The sequence below is a fragment of the Aquarana catesbeiana genome, linkage group LG01, assembly GCF_042186555.1.
Source record: "Aquarana catesbeiana isolate 2022-GZ linkage group LG01, ASM4218655v1, whole genome shotgun sequence".
Taxonomy (NCBI): domain Eukaryota; kingdom Metazoa; phylum Chordata; class Amphibia; order Anura; family Ranidae; genus Aquarana; species Aquarana catesbeiana.
The window spans coordinates 229,861,418-229,875,670 of NC_133324.1; the positions used below are offsets into that span (position 1 = coordinate 229,861,418).

General features: G+C 41.5%; 1 protein-coding gene across 6 annotated transcripts in view; it reads left to right on the top strand.

Moving 5' to 3' along the window:
* Positions 1-14,253, top strand: part of NOS1 (nitric oxide synthase 1) — a 445,094-nt gene that overhangs the window by 417,939 nt on the left and 12,902 nt on the right. For all 6 annotated transcript variants that reach the window (XM_073625687.1, XM_073625734.1, XM_073625724.1 and 3 more), the window contains 7 exons: positions 204-397; positions 3,567-3,736; positions 3,994-4,204; positions 5,895-5,982; positions 6,194-6,315; positions 6,394-6,542; positions 9,176-9,370. In XM_073625687.1, coding sequence (XP_073481788.1) covers positions 204-397; positions 3,567-3,736; positions 3,994-4,204; positions 5,895-5,982; positions 6,194-6,315; positions 6,394-6,542; positions 9,176-9,370 — 1,129 coding nt within the window. The remainder of the gene's footprint in view (positions 1-203; positions 398-3,566; positions 3,737-3,993; positions 4,205-5,894; positions 5,983-6,193; positions 6,316-6,393; positions 6,543-9,175; positions 9,371-14,253) is intronic.

Below are 14,253 nucleotides of genomic sequence, written 5' to 3' on the forward strand. Positions count from 1 at the left end.
AACATTTTGGCTTTTGGCTTTAGATATGCTTTAATAATGTTTGGTTCAACTTTTTTTACTAGATTGACTGGGCGTATGATTAGATGCTATGGGTAGTCATGGATGGATACAATACAATTCTACAAGGAATTCTGCCAGCCAATTTCTGATTGGCATACCACTAATGATAATGTTTCTTTTTGTTTTTTTGTTTTTTTTTATAGCCGATTAACTATATCCCTTCGGCTCCACACCAATGGACACCAAGAGCTGAGATACAGACCAGGAGACCACTTAGGGGTTTTTCCCGGCAACCATGATGATCTTGTCAATGCCTTGATTGAAAGACTGGAAGATGCTCCACCTGTCAACCAGCTTGTTAAAGTAGAGATTTTGGAGGAGAGAAATACTGCTTTAGGTCTGTTTTGTTTAACTTAAATGTATACATTTAATATAAGATGGTTTTGTTAATAACAGTATTTAAGAACCTTTATTCTTTCTTCATGCTTGAATCTGCATTACTTTTTGGTGCAGTTTTCAGAATAAATTATACAAATGTTGTAATACTTTATATTACATTTTTATGAGTTTGTAAGTCAAAATGAAGTGGGTTTACCTATGGTTGCCTTAACTTTTTTATTCATCAGTTCTCATTTTTCTTAGCCAAAAAAAGTGTTTTACCATTTCAGTTTTAAAATAGATGTAAAGATGTAAGATAGCCATTATCATCAATTCTTATTGGTCCGTGCATGTTAGCACTGTTACCCTTCAGTTTGTACAATTCTTCAAAAAAGCATTGCACTTCAGTAGTAGCATGTACTATCTCTGTTATTTTCAAACCATTTTCTGATGATCAAGCTTAAAACTGCAGGAAGCTGCACATGTGTTAAGGATTATTGCATTACAGTGCATTTAGTGCCTTGCAGAGCTGTTTTTTATTCATCGGAGCTTGAGCGGATACAACTTTGACATCCTAAGTAATGCCCATCAGTTAAGATGACCACTTTAAACAGGTTCTTTCCTATCCAGATCATGGTATAGTTAGTAGTAGTTAGTCACATTTAAAGTGTAACTAAAGGCAAAACATGTTTTCATTTTGGATAGGGTTAAGGGGGGTTATTATTTTTTTTTGCCATCTGTGTCCCATTGAGGAGATTTCCCTTCACTTCCTGTCCTATAGCCAAAACAGGAACTGAGAGGAAATCCCACCTAAGTGAGGGAATTCCGGTGTGTCAACAGGGTCACCGGGACTAATGTCCCCATTGGAAGATTTCTTCTCTATTAATGTTCTGATGTCAACCCAAAATTTGGGATTTTCTTTTGCTTTTACTTTCGATAAGAATGGTAAACAGGACAAATAGAGAGGTTGACTCTCCCTAATGGGGGCACAAACAACAATAGAAACTGACAGGTGATCTAATCCTTTTTCACTCTATCCAAAAGTAAAAAAAAAAAAAAAATTGCCTTTAGTTAGACTTGATCAGTAAAGTTGAAGATGTTTCATAGTTTCACCAAGCCACTTCTTCAGTTCCAACTAGTGTCAGAAGATACCCCAGCATTTACATTCACACATTTAGTACTGACAGTTTCATCCAACCACTATGGAATGTTAATTGTCCAAAAACAGGATGGGAGTTATGAAGGCTGTGAAACCATCCTGTTCTAGTTACATAATCCCATTCTTGGCGTCATGAAGTCCTAATTCATTTAGAAATGACATGGCTAAATGTGTGAATAGTTGTCAAATCATGAGGGTAGAGATGAAATGGCATTATATGTTTAAGACAGATGGTGTTGAAGGCCTCATCCCTTGTTCAGGGATCATTGTAAGTTGTCCAAGCTCTGCCCAAAATGTGCACCCCAGTATCCTTGAACGAATATCTATTTTGTTTCAAGTGGATGTAAACCCAATGTCATCCTTTCTAAACTACTGCCATAGGTGTTATCTATAAGGATATACATGCCTCCTGCATGTATCTTTACCTGTCAAATGTCTCCCCTCTGTCTGTTATTAGACCCGAAAAACTGCAGATTCTGTGGGTGGGTCTGTTGTCTGGAGCTCGGTGGGTGGAGTCGTGATGTCAGTAGACTCCCCGCCCACCTCTACACTCCCCTTGTCAATATTCATTTTCTCCTGTGTATTTCTAACACTGAACTTCTGCTATGATCTCTAACATCCAGTGAAAAGACAGGAAAGTAACCACATGACTTCAGCATGCCAAATCATGCTGAGGTGTGGAACAGCCAATCCTTGCAGAGCTGCTGAAGAAAGGAGTGGGGGTGTGAATTAAAAAATAATGCACGTCTTAGGCTAGTGCACGAGATATGTAAATCACCTGTCACTCACAGCAAGGGGGAGGGTTTGACAAAGTTTTTCTCAGTTTTTCAAGATTTTTCTCACTGAACAATAAAAGAGGATTGCTCAAAGATGGATTAACTCTGTGTGGCAGGACTGGGCTCAAATGATAGGAAATCTTATACTCTACGGTATGATATATATATATATATATATCATACCGTAGAGTATAAGATTTCCTATCATTTGAGCCCAGTCCTGCCACACAGAGTTAATCCATCTTTGAGCAATCCTCCTATAGGAAGACTGATAAATCTTTACCTGTAGAATTTGCCTTCCTATGCTGGGCCGTTTTGTTTGTTGAGAGATTCTTTCATCTCCCTAATGTGGAGGTCTTTATAGTTATCAACATACTGCATTGCATATACAAAGTTACTTTGCTTGTATTTGGGTATTGGGTTCGTAAAAAGAGACCAAAGCTGGATTACGATACCGAAATAATGTGGTTCATTTACTCAAGACAAATAGGCTGTTTATTTTTCAAGGGAAGTTTCAGTTTGCATGAGAATTTACCCTAGAGCTTAGTGAATGAGGTGAAGCTTTGCTGACTTCCATCAACCAATCATGTGCTGTTTTTCTTTTTTTGTTGCACATGATTGAGTATTCTTTGCAAAGTGAGGTTTTTCTATATTTACCAAGCTCTGGGGAAAACTCCAATGCAAAATACAACTTTACTTGTTTCCTAGTAAACAGACTATTTCTCTTTAGTAAAACAACCCCAATGCGTAAACAACCTTACAAAAGATTATTATCCCTACAGTTGATGGAATAAAATGCATGGTCAATGATTATACAGGAACAGCTGTACCTAATAGTAAATCGTGCATTTTAGTTATATACCAGAGAATGGCAGATATTATCTCATCCAAACCTGATTTTATTTTATGTTATTCTGGTTTAAAATTACTAAAAATAACACTGAATAATTTCAAGCCCATGACTACTAAAATCAAAAACATAATCACTAATTATTGCTTTACTTTGTTCAGTCTGCTTTTTATCAGTAGATATATAAACAGCAGCACAGTCTATTTAATGCAATATATAAATTTGACTTTTAGAGTTTAGACTTTATGAATATTGCAGTATAGTTATCTCTCGGCTGCATATACTGTACATGTGGTTACTGCAAAAAAGATGTGTATCTGAAACCAGAAAACAGCAGGCTGCTGACAATGAATACTAGCATACAGGTGTCCAAATTCTAAAGCTGTGTGGTATGATGATACAGGTGTAATCAGTAACTGGACTGAAGAAGAGAGGATCCCTCCATGCACCATCTTCCAGGCCCTCAAGTATTTCTTGGATATCACAACTCCACCCACACCAATTCTGATGCAGCAAATTGCATGTCTTGCCACCAATGAAAAAGAGAAAAAAAGTCTGGAGATTTTAAGCAAGGTATTGTCATGATCAATTTTTAGAAATAGCATATCTTTGTGACATCTGCCCATAAAAACAAAATATGAAATAAATAATGATTATGGAAGAGTATAATTTGCAGCAAAACAAATGCAAATGTTTAAACAAAAAGAATGACAAAAGTAGGGTAGGAATGTCTATCTATCTATCTATCTATCTATCTATCTATCTATCTATCTATCTATCTATCTATCTATCTTGAAAGTGCTTCCAATAACACTGACCTTTCTACTCAGGGCTTACAAGAATACGAGCAGTGGAAGTGGTACAAGAATCCTACTATTGTTGAGGTGCTAGAGGAGTTTCCCTCAGTTCAGATGCCATCATCTCTGCTGCTTACACAGCTACCCCTACTACAACCTCGTTACTACTCCATCAGCTCCTCTCCTGATTTGTATCCTGATGAGGTTCACCTTACTGTTGCGGTTGTGTCCTATCGTACAAGAGGTAATGTTAGAAAACTTGTAAAATAACATTTTTTCATAAAATAGCATATCTTCCTAGTGATATTCCCATCCACAAAATTCTTGCCATTGTTTGGAAAAATGGGGTTGATTTACTAAAACTGGAGAGGGCAAAATTTTTTTCAAAGCTTAATTAAACAAGCTGAAGTTAGAAGCTGATTGGCTACCATGCACAGCTGCATCACATTTTGCACACTCCAGTTTTAGTAAATCAACCCCAATGTATTACCATAAGCTGCATGTAATTTTCCACCATGTTGAAAAAATATTGTTGAACAACCACCTCATAGTGTTCTAGCACTGCATAGGTATCACAAGCAATTATTTAATGACAGGTATCACTAGTGAAAATCAGTCCACAACATAGAGTGGTGGTCAGATGTATGGACAAAATCTAAACACTGGATTATCTTTTTTGGTATAGATATGTGTATCATTATGCATGCCCATACATCAGCAATGCCATTCATATTTTGGCAGAGCAATGAGCAGAGAGTGGCAATAATAATCCATGAATATAAATATGTACAAATTATGTATATAAAATTTAGTGTTTTAGAACATCAACCCTGTGTTCACACTAGAGGCAGTCCCCAGTTACAAACATCCAACTCATACTTAGAAACAGAGGGAGACAACACAAAGTGAGAGGAAATCTACCCCTAGGAAGGGAAATTCGCTCCTGTAATGCCACATATACACGGCCGGACTTGCCAACGAGCTAAACTCCATCGGCATTTCCGACGGACAGATTTAGAACATGTTCTATCTGAGTCCGTCGGAAATACCGACAGAAAAAGTCCGATGGGGCATACACACGGTCGGAATGTCCGACCGAAAGCTCCCATCGGACTTTTTCTGTCGGGAAGTCCGGCATAAGAGTTCTCATGGAAAAAGGTGTCTCCTGAAGCTTTATCACCAATTCTTGTTTCCACAACAACTCAAAATTTTCAAAATCCAAAGAAAGACAGAAAGTGAGGTGAAATCTTCTGAACAGGAGCACAGACAGCAACATAAATGTTACAGAGGTGTTAACCCTTCCCTATGCTATCCAAAAAATGTAAAAAAAAATTTTTGGGCTGGACTTACACTTAAAAAATGTACCTGTTCGAACTTTACATACAAATTCAACTTTAGAATAAACCTACAGAACCTAAGAATCTTGTTTGTAACCTGGAGACTGCCTGTATACTATTGTGTAAGCCAAGCCCATTCTGTTCACTGAGAATGCAGGAAACACAACCAGAGATTGAAGGGAAAAGAAAGTTGCTTACTGAGGTGGATCTGCAAAGTGGTTCATTCGTTTTTTGTAAGCTTTAAGGACTTTATATGCCATTTTGTGATAAAAGTGTCACATTAACGATCCTATTGCTGATGGCAACACGTCAGCAACAGGATCCCTAAAGAGTACTCACCTGCTCCTCCTTGTCGGCTGAAATGCTGCTGGTGAGGGAGCAACAATGGAATGACAAAGTAAAGGAATACCTCTATAGAGGCAAGTAAATAATCTCTTTGCTTTCTCAGTGATATTGCTGCTGCTGAGTGGCCACCATTGACAGGATTGCTAGAGTGACATGGTCGTTACAGAGTACCATAGCCTTGCTAGTTTTTTTGTATAAATATATTGTAACCAGATACTACTGTTGTGCATTTAATGCGTTATCATATTTCAGATGGTGATGGTCCCATACATCACGGTGTCAGCTCCTCTTGGCTAAATAGAATACAACCAGATGAAGTGGTTCCATGCTTTGTAAGAGGGTAAGGTATAAAATAACTGGATTAGTTGTCTGACAAAAAGTTGTTAAAAAGCTCCTACATGAAGTGTGTTCCTAATTTGTAAAGCTCAATGCCATTTTTATATACAATCTATTTCATAATACCGACACATAAACAGAATAGATCACTCCATTGTAGGTATTCCACACTTAAGTAATATAATAACCTGTCTCACTATTTTTTCTTTGCTTAGAGCTCCAAGTTTCCAAATGCCACAAGATCCCCATGTGCCATGCATCCTCATTGGTCCAGGCACTGGCATAGCTCCTTTCAGGAGCTTCTGGCAACAACGCCTCTACGACATTCAGCATAAAGGTGAGTTTTTAAAACCATAAGGTCTATTTACATACATATATATATTGCTACAGCTTGATTTATTGTTTTTTCCTTTAGGATTGAAACCTTGTCCAATGATACTTGTCTTTGGGTGCCGGGAATCAAAAATTGATCACATCTACAAAGATGAGGCTATGCTTGCCAAAAACAAGGGGGTGTTTAAAGAATTGTACACAGCTTATTCCCGGGAACCAAATAAACCAAAGGTATGTGTTACAGCACTCACCATACCTTTAACGGAAGTAAAAACTTGTGAATGCAGGAGGTAGAGTGTGTGTTTTTTGGGGAGCACATTTACTCACTGACAAAGGGTGAGCCAGTGGAAAATATTAGCTTTTAACAGAGCTAATAGAGTTTTTAGAAGTTCAGGAGTGTTCATAATTGAGAACAGTGGGGTGGGTTTACTAAAGATGTAGAACAGTGGTCTCCAAACTGTGGCTCTGGGGCTGGATGTGGCCCTTTGCTTGCCTTTATCTGGCCCTTGGGGCACTATTCCTCCTACTAACACCAATGATGGAGCACCATTCCCCCTACTGACACCATCATTGAGGCAATATTCTCATTGATATCAACAATGGGGCACTATTCCTCTTATTGGAATCAATGATGGTTCACTGATGCTAGGCATTTTAAATTCCCACTGGCCACAGCCTGGCCCCCCTAGTCCCTGAAGAACAGTACATTGGCCCTTAAATTTTGGAGACCCCTGATGAAGAAGCTGTTCATTTACCAAAGTCAATGTTCATTTTGCAAAATGTATGTTCACATTTCAAAGTGAATGTAACTAAACAAGGTTTACATGTGTTCATTTTCAATACCCAATTATATGCAAGGGAAAAAAAATGGATTTTTTTTCTAATACAGGATTGGCTCATTGAAATGAATACAGCTTGACTGTTATTTACTAGTAAGCATTCACTTTGTGAACATTCTCAACTTAGTAAACCAACCCCAACAATGTGCGCTAAACCTAATAAAGCCAAAAACTGGTAGACATTGGGTTTTTTTTGTACTAAAGCTGGAGAGTACAAAATCAGTCTCACTTCTGCATATAAACCAATCAGCTTCCAGGTTTTATTGCTAAAGCTTAATTGAACAAGCTGATGTTAAAAGCTGATTTTATTTATTTTTTTAAATATATACTTTATTTTATATAAAGTATAATATAAAAAACAAAATACTTAATTGGGGTACATTCCACCCTGTACTGCGACAGAGCACATAAATATATCACATTACAATACAGTTCCAATCATACAATAAATACATTCACCCTGCTGTATGGTGCCTAAAGTGTTGTGTGGAGTGAAGTTCCCCGAAACACCACATCATGCATGACGTCACTTACCCTGAAAGCAATACTAAAACACATTACTGAACTAGCGGCGCAATGTCTGACGTGCAGTGCCTGAGTTAGACCCCTGTCCAGCATGTCCTACATGGCATCGTGACTGAAAACAAGGCATGCAATGTTTCAAACATATTTAATACAATTCAATAAGCAACAGGTGTGATGGGGGGTAGGGAAGAGGGCTAAGGGAGGGAAAAAGAGTTCACAGGCCCAAAGCTTTATTAAAAGCACACAAGGGAGAGTGGGGAAGGGAACATCTTTAGAAGTCCTCTTTCTCGTTGAAATCCATCAGGGTATAGTTTCTGAGCAGACTGTGGAAAAGTCTGCAACAGTCCTCAATGGACATCCTCTCCTGCTGGTGGATGAGGTGCTTTCTGGTGCACCACAAAGCATCCTTGAAGCAACACATAACCTGCCAGGCTACATCAATGTCCCCCTGAGTAAAGGTCCTACAGAATAGTCCATTCAGCACACCAAAGTGTGTGATGGCTGTCTGTGGTACAAAGCCCTTGAGCTCTGGTTCCAAGGGTCTCAACAGGTTCTGTAAAAATGGGCACGAAAACGTGCAAAGCAGTTTCCTCTTTGATGATGCAGAAGGGGCAGTGCCTGTATCTGCACAGGTTTCTGGCATGCATATATGTCCTAAGTAGCAACCCCCCCTGGATTGCCATCCATGCCTGATCCTTGTACCTGTTGGTGAGTCCCTTTGAAGAAACATTCCTCCAGACCACCTTGCAAGTGGCTGAAGGTAGGCCTGGAACAAGCTCCACAGTGTCCATGGTTCGGATCAACTTGTAGATAGCTGTTTGGTTACCAAACACAGTTGTTTCAGATTCTCACTGCACCAGTTTTAGCAAATGTACCCCATTGTAATACATGAAAAATATTTGCTGAACTACCCGTCCATATTTTGGCTGGTTCTTGATGAACCACACAAAATTTGCTTAGTGGGTGGGATTGTCAATACCCTCCCGCCCGTCATCCTTCAATTGAAAAATCAAGACAGTTTGGTCATTCAACAGCACATTCATCATAAAGCAATAAAACATTAAATAGGTGTGCTAAGCACACTTAACAGATATAATTTTCAGCAACAGTTCCATAAAAGGTCCTTTTGTATAAAACTGGCCATACACTGAGGAAATTTTGGCTGGTTCTTAATGAACCACACAAAATTTGCTTAGTGGGTGTCATTGTCAATACCCTCATGCCCGACATCCTTCAAATGAAAAATCAAATGAGCCAGAGAGAAAATTGATGGCTAAATAATGGCTGCATCCAGTCTGCATCCAGCCAGCACTAGCTGTCAGAACAAAATAGCCGGCACTGCAGATTTGTCTATATGAGCTGTGTAACTGCAGGCTGAGAGAAAAAGATCTATCAGTGTATGGCCAGATTTAGAGTAAGAAAATAACATAAAGCTAAATATACTATTGCTTTACAATCCTTCAGTTAAGTAAACTTACAGCATCTTGCATTGAATTACAGAAATATGTACAGGATGTCCTACGTGAACAGCTGTCAGACGTAACGTTCAAAGCACTGAAGGAGCAAGGAGGACACATATATGTGTGTGGTGATGTCACTATGGCTGGTGATGTTCTCAAAAGTCTTCAGCATATTGTGAAGCAGCGTGGCAATATGACCACTGAAGAGGCTGGAGCCTTCATCAGCAAACTGAGGGTAAGTACAAGTGCAAAAATGTAATGAATACAGTACATCAGTGGCATATTAATATCCTACCTTAAACCATTACTTTACATCAGTGTTAAAAAATATATATATATTTAAAGTTCAAGCTATCTATAATAATGAAATAAACAACTTATCTTACTGGTAATAAAGTAATTCAAATGTATATTTTACTGCATTAGTGCAAAAACTATACATCCACTTCGATAGGCGTCCGCAGGTAGGGGCGGGGGGGGGCAAGTGCCCCCCTCTGTAATCAGGGATTGGATCGGGGGTTCCCCACTCGCTCCTTATCCTAGCGCCGGCGGCCGGCCCTGCTTGCACCTGTACATAGTTTAGCAGGGCCGGTGACAACTAGTGCGAAGAGCGGGACAGCGAAGGCCTCAAGGGGTGGGCAGGATGACATCACCCGGTCTACATAGTGTGAGCGGGCGGCCCAAGAGATGGAGGCTGCGGGAAAGGAAAGCAGCAAGACACCAGGAACAGTGGGCACAGCGTCCCTAGCGCCTCCCAGAGCCTGGTACCCCTGGACTCCTTAAACCTCCTCACCGCTCCCAGGCATGAAGGACAGACTGACCGGGGGTTCAGAGAACAAGGGCGGGCAGAAAATTCAAGCAGCCAGGTAACCACTCAATGTCACATCATAGATCCAATGGAAGGAAAAGAGCACCTCCTGTCCTCACCCAGAATGAAAACCGTCTTGCCAGCTGCTGGCCATCATGGACATCCACTGGCATGCAAGGTACCGTATTGAGCATTACACACATCACTGAGACATAGGGGCATTAGAGGGACTGCAGACAGGGCTAGGGGTCTCTCTCTCTGACCCCCTCTCTCTCTCACCCCCCACCACCCCCCTGTGTCACCCCCCTCTCTTTCTGTCACTCCCCTGTCTTTCTCATCCCCTCTCTCTCTATCACCCCCCCTGTCTCTCTCTGTCACACTCCTCTCTTTCTGTCACCCCCCTCTGTCTCTCTCTGTCACCCCCTTCTGTCTCTCTGTCACCCCCTCTGTCTCTCTCTATCACCCCCCTCTCTCTCTATCACCCCCCTCTCTCTCTGTCACTCCCCATCTCTCTCTCTGTCACCCCCTCTCTCTCTGTCACCCCCTCTGTCTCTCTCTTTCACCCCCCTCTCTCTCTGTCACCCCCTCTGTCTCTCTCTGTCACCCTCTCTTTCTCTCTGTCACCCCCTCTGTCTCTCTCTGTCACCCCCCACATGTATGCAGTCTCTTACAGTCTCTTGTGCCATGTCCGCAGTCACTTACAGTCTCTCGAGCCATGTATTCAATTTCTGACAGTCTCTTGGGCCATGGATGCAGTCTCAGATCATCTCTTGTGCCATGTCTGCAGTCTCTTGCAGTCTCTTGTGCCATGTATGTGGTCTTTGGCCATCTCCTGTACCATGTCTGCAGTCTCTGATCATCTCCTGTACTTTGTCTGCATAACATGGATGCCCATGTTCACTTCTCAGCAAAGGTAATGTGTTTCCTTCCCACAGAAGAAAGAAGAGAAAATCCTGAGCAACTACTGTATATGTGCATTACTGCCTAGTGGTCTCCAGCCTTTTCATTTCTCTTTCCATTGCCCAACAACCTGTCTCTTCCCCCCAGGGCCACAATATCCTGCCACTGATTCATTCCCCCTCCTGTGTGATGTGCTCCCATTGCCTTTTCCTTCCTACTCCCACCTACACTGCACTCTGGTCTTCAATCATACTGATGCCGTCATGGTCTGCCCATCACAAAAGCCACCACTCTTCTGCTGTTTATGTTACATGTTCTACTGTCTACTTCTGATCTTCCAATTCTCTCTGATTTACTCTCCATATCACAAAACTAATATCCTCCTGTGCTAGAGGCCATACTTCTTCACCAGGCCCCAAAATCCATACCAGACCCTTATCCGAGCACACAACCTGGCAGGCCACAGGAAAAAAGGGGGGACAAGAGAGGGCTCCCCGCTCCGGAACCGTACCAAACCACATGCCCTCAACATGGGGAGGGTGCTTTGGAGTCACCCCCAAAGCACCTTGTCCCCATGTTGATGGGGACAAGGGCCTCATCCCCACAACCCTTGCCCAGTGGTTGTGGGGGTCTGCGGGGGGGGGCTTATCAGAATCTGGAAGACCCTTATGTGAATTGGTAACAGGTACATTATACCCCTACCATTTCACAAAAAAGTGTCAGTTTGAAATGACTTTTTTTTCCTTTAGAAATGTAATTTTTCTCTCGGACTGTTCTAAACACGGGAAAACTGCGCCATTTTACAGGCATACTATAGACATCCCCCAGACATGATATTTAAATCACTGCTCCTGAAAAAAAAAGAACTTTTTTTTGCATTGATACATGTCCCCTGGGGCAGGACCCAGGTCCCCAAACACTTTTTATGAAAATAACTTGCATATAAGGCTTTAAAATGAGCACTTTTGGTTTTTCATATTCTTCATTTTCCCATAGACTTCCCATAGTCCCTTAGACTTTAACTGTATTCGCGTTTCTGTCCGAATTGTTTGCCTGTTCGCAAGTTCTGGTGCGAACCGAACCGGGGGAGTGTTCGGCTCATCCTTACAAATTTCTATGTAAAACAATGTACCGCTTTGAGACGCAAAAATCTGACATAATCTTACCGCCAGGGCGGCTACTGCAATGTTGCATAACAAATAATCGCCCGATAAGGGGCATTATTGTCCTAAAGTAAGTTTATTGCTGTTGGCAATCCATCATGTAATGCAGTCCACCTAATTGGTTGGGGGTAAAGCAGATATTATTATTATACAGGATTTATATAGCGCCAACAGTTTACGCAGTGCTTTACAACTTGAGGGTAGACAGTACAAATAAAAAACACTTTAATAAAGTAGGAATCAGAGAGAACTGCTCATTAGAGCTTTCAATTTAATAGGGAAGGTCAAGAGATACAAGAGGTAATAACTGTGGGGAATGTGCTGATGGAGAAAATAAGTGTACAGTTGGTAGGTGGGGGCTTCTCTGAAGAGATGAGTTTTCAGGGATTGTCTGAAAGTGGATAAAGTAGGAGAAAGTCAGACAGATTGGGGTAGAGCATTCCAGAGGATGGGAGAGGCTCTGGAGAAGTCCTGAAGTCGAGCATGGGATGAGGTGACAAGGCAGTTAGAGAGCAGGAGGTCTTGGGAGGAGCGAAGAGAACAATTTGGTTGGTATTTTGACACCAGGTTAGTGATGTAGCTGGGGGCCATGTTGTGGATAGCTTTATAAGTTATTGTTATGCCGCGTACACACGGTCGGACTTTTCGTCTACAAAAGTCCAACGGACGCTGACGGACTAAAGCTGGCTGGTAATCCGATCGTGTGTGGGCTTCTCCGGACTTTCAACGGACTTTTTTAGCCTAAAATCCGACGGACTTTAGATTTGAAGCATGCTTCAAATCTTTACGTCGTAAGTACGACGGACCCCGAAGTCCGCTCGTCTGTATGCTAGTCCGACGGACAAAAACCCATGCTAGGGCAGCTATTGGCTACCGGCTATGAACTTCCTTATTTTAGTCCGGTGTACGTCATCACGTACGAATCCGTCGGACTTTTGTGTGGTCGTGTGTAGGCAAGTCCGTTCGTTAGAAAGTCTGCTGCAAGTCCGCTGAAAGTCCGCCGGAAGTCTGTCGGACAGGCTGTCGGACTTTTGTAGACGAAAAGTCCGACCGTGTGTACGCGGCATTAGTCTCTTGAATTTAATTCATTGGTTGAGTGGCAACCAATGGAGGGATTGGTAGAGGGGTGTAGCAGACGCCAAGTGGTTTGTAAGGTGGATGAGCCTAGCAGCAGCATTCATGATGGACTGAAGTGGGGATAGCTAGCAGACTCCTTAACTGGAGAGTAGTAATGTCAGTAGAATAATACTTAAGACTATATGTGGATAGGCAGCAGTAGGTCAATTGACAAGTTACTGTACAAAGCACAGGCAGCCATGTAGGTTTAGGGGCCAAGTATAGTATTAGGAGGCAATGAAAGCATCTTCCAGGCTGACACCATGAACTGTGATCCAGTATATAGTATAGTCCAAGTGGTAAGCCGCAGGCTAGTGCTGGTCCCCTTGATTAAGTCACAAAGAAGGGGGTCACTTTCGCTCAGTAGGGCCATTAGGTGGGCCGTGGTGGTCTAGATATCTGGAGAATCCAGATCCACCTGGAGGCAATCAGCAGACTGTCCCATCTAAGCAGCATGCTAGGTACATTCTTCTTGGGGTTAGGCGAGGATATATAATAGCAAGCACCAGTGAGTCACTTGTGAATTCTGTGATTTCCGTCCTGGTTTCTTCTGTGAACAGCAATCACTGGCCACTGTTCGTGTGCTCCTCGAATAGTTTCTAAGTCCTCCAGTATTGACGCCAAGTGGCTGTGTCGCCCACAAAACGGCTCCCAGTCACCCGTCACCAAGGCATTCCACGAGTGGCATCACGTAACGCTGATGACGTCAGTTATATATTATATGTTTGGTTATGGTGACAACATCCTAATGGGTAAGTGGTCTATGGGAGTACATGAATCCTAAAGATATGCAAGTGCCCGGTGTCTATTATTTATAGGGATAGAACTCTGCCTACAAGCAAAGTGACATTAAGGAAGATATATGTCAGATGATCTTAAATACAAGAAAGAACGTTAGAAAATAAACAAACCACTCACTTGTATGATCACATACAAACAACATCAAAATTAAATATATGAAAAGATGAGTATATATCAGTCAGTCCAGGAAAAAAGTTAAATCTAACTTGGAATACTAAACCCTCAAAAAGACTTGCAGTACTAATTTCAACCAGCAGATGTCATGCAATGGTATAACATTGTCCTGTACGTCCTATGATCATTGCCAGACTTTTTTCTTTTGTTTTTTAA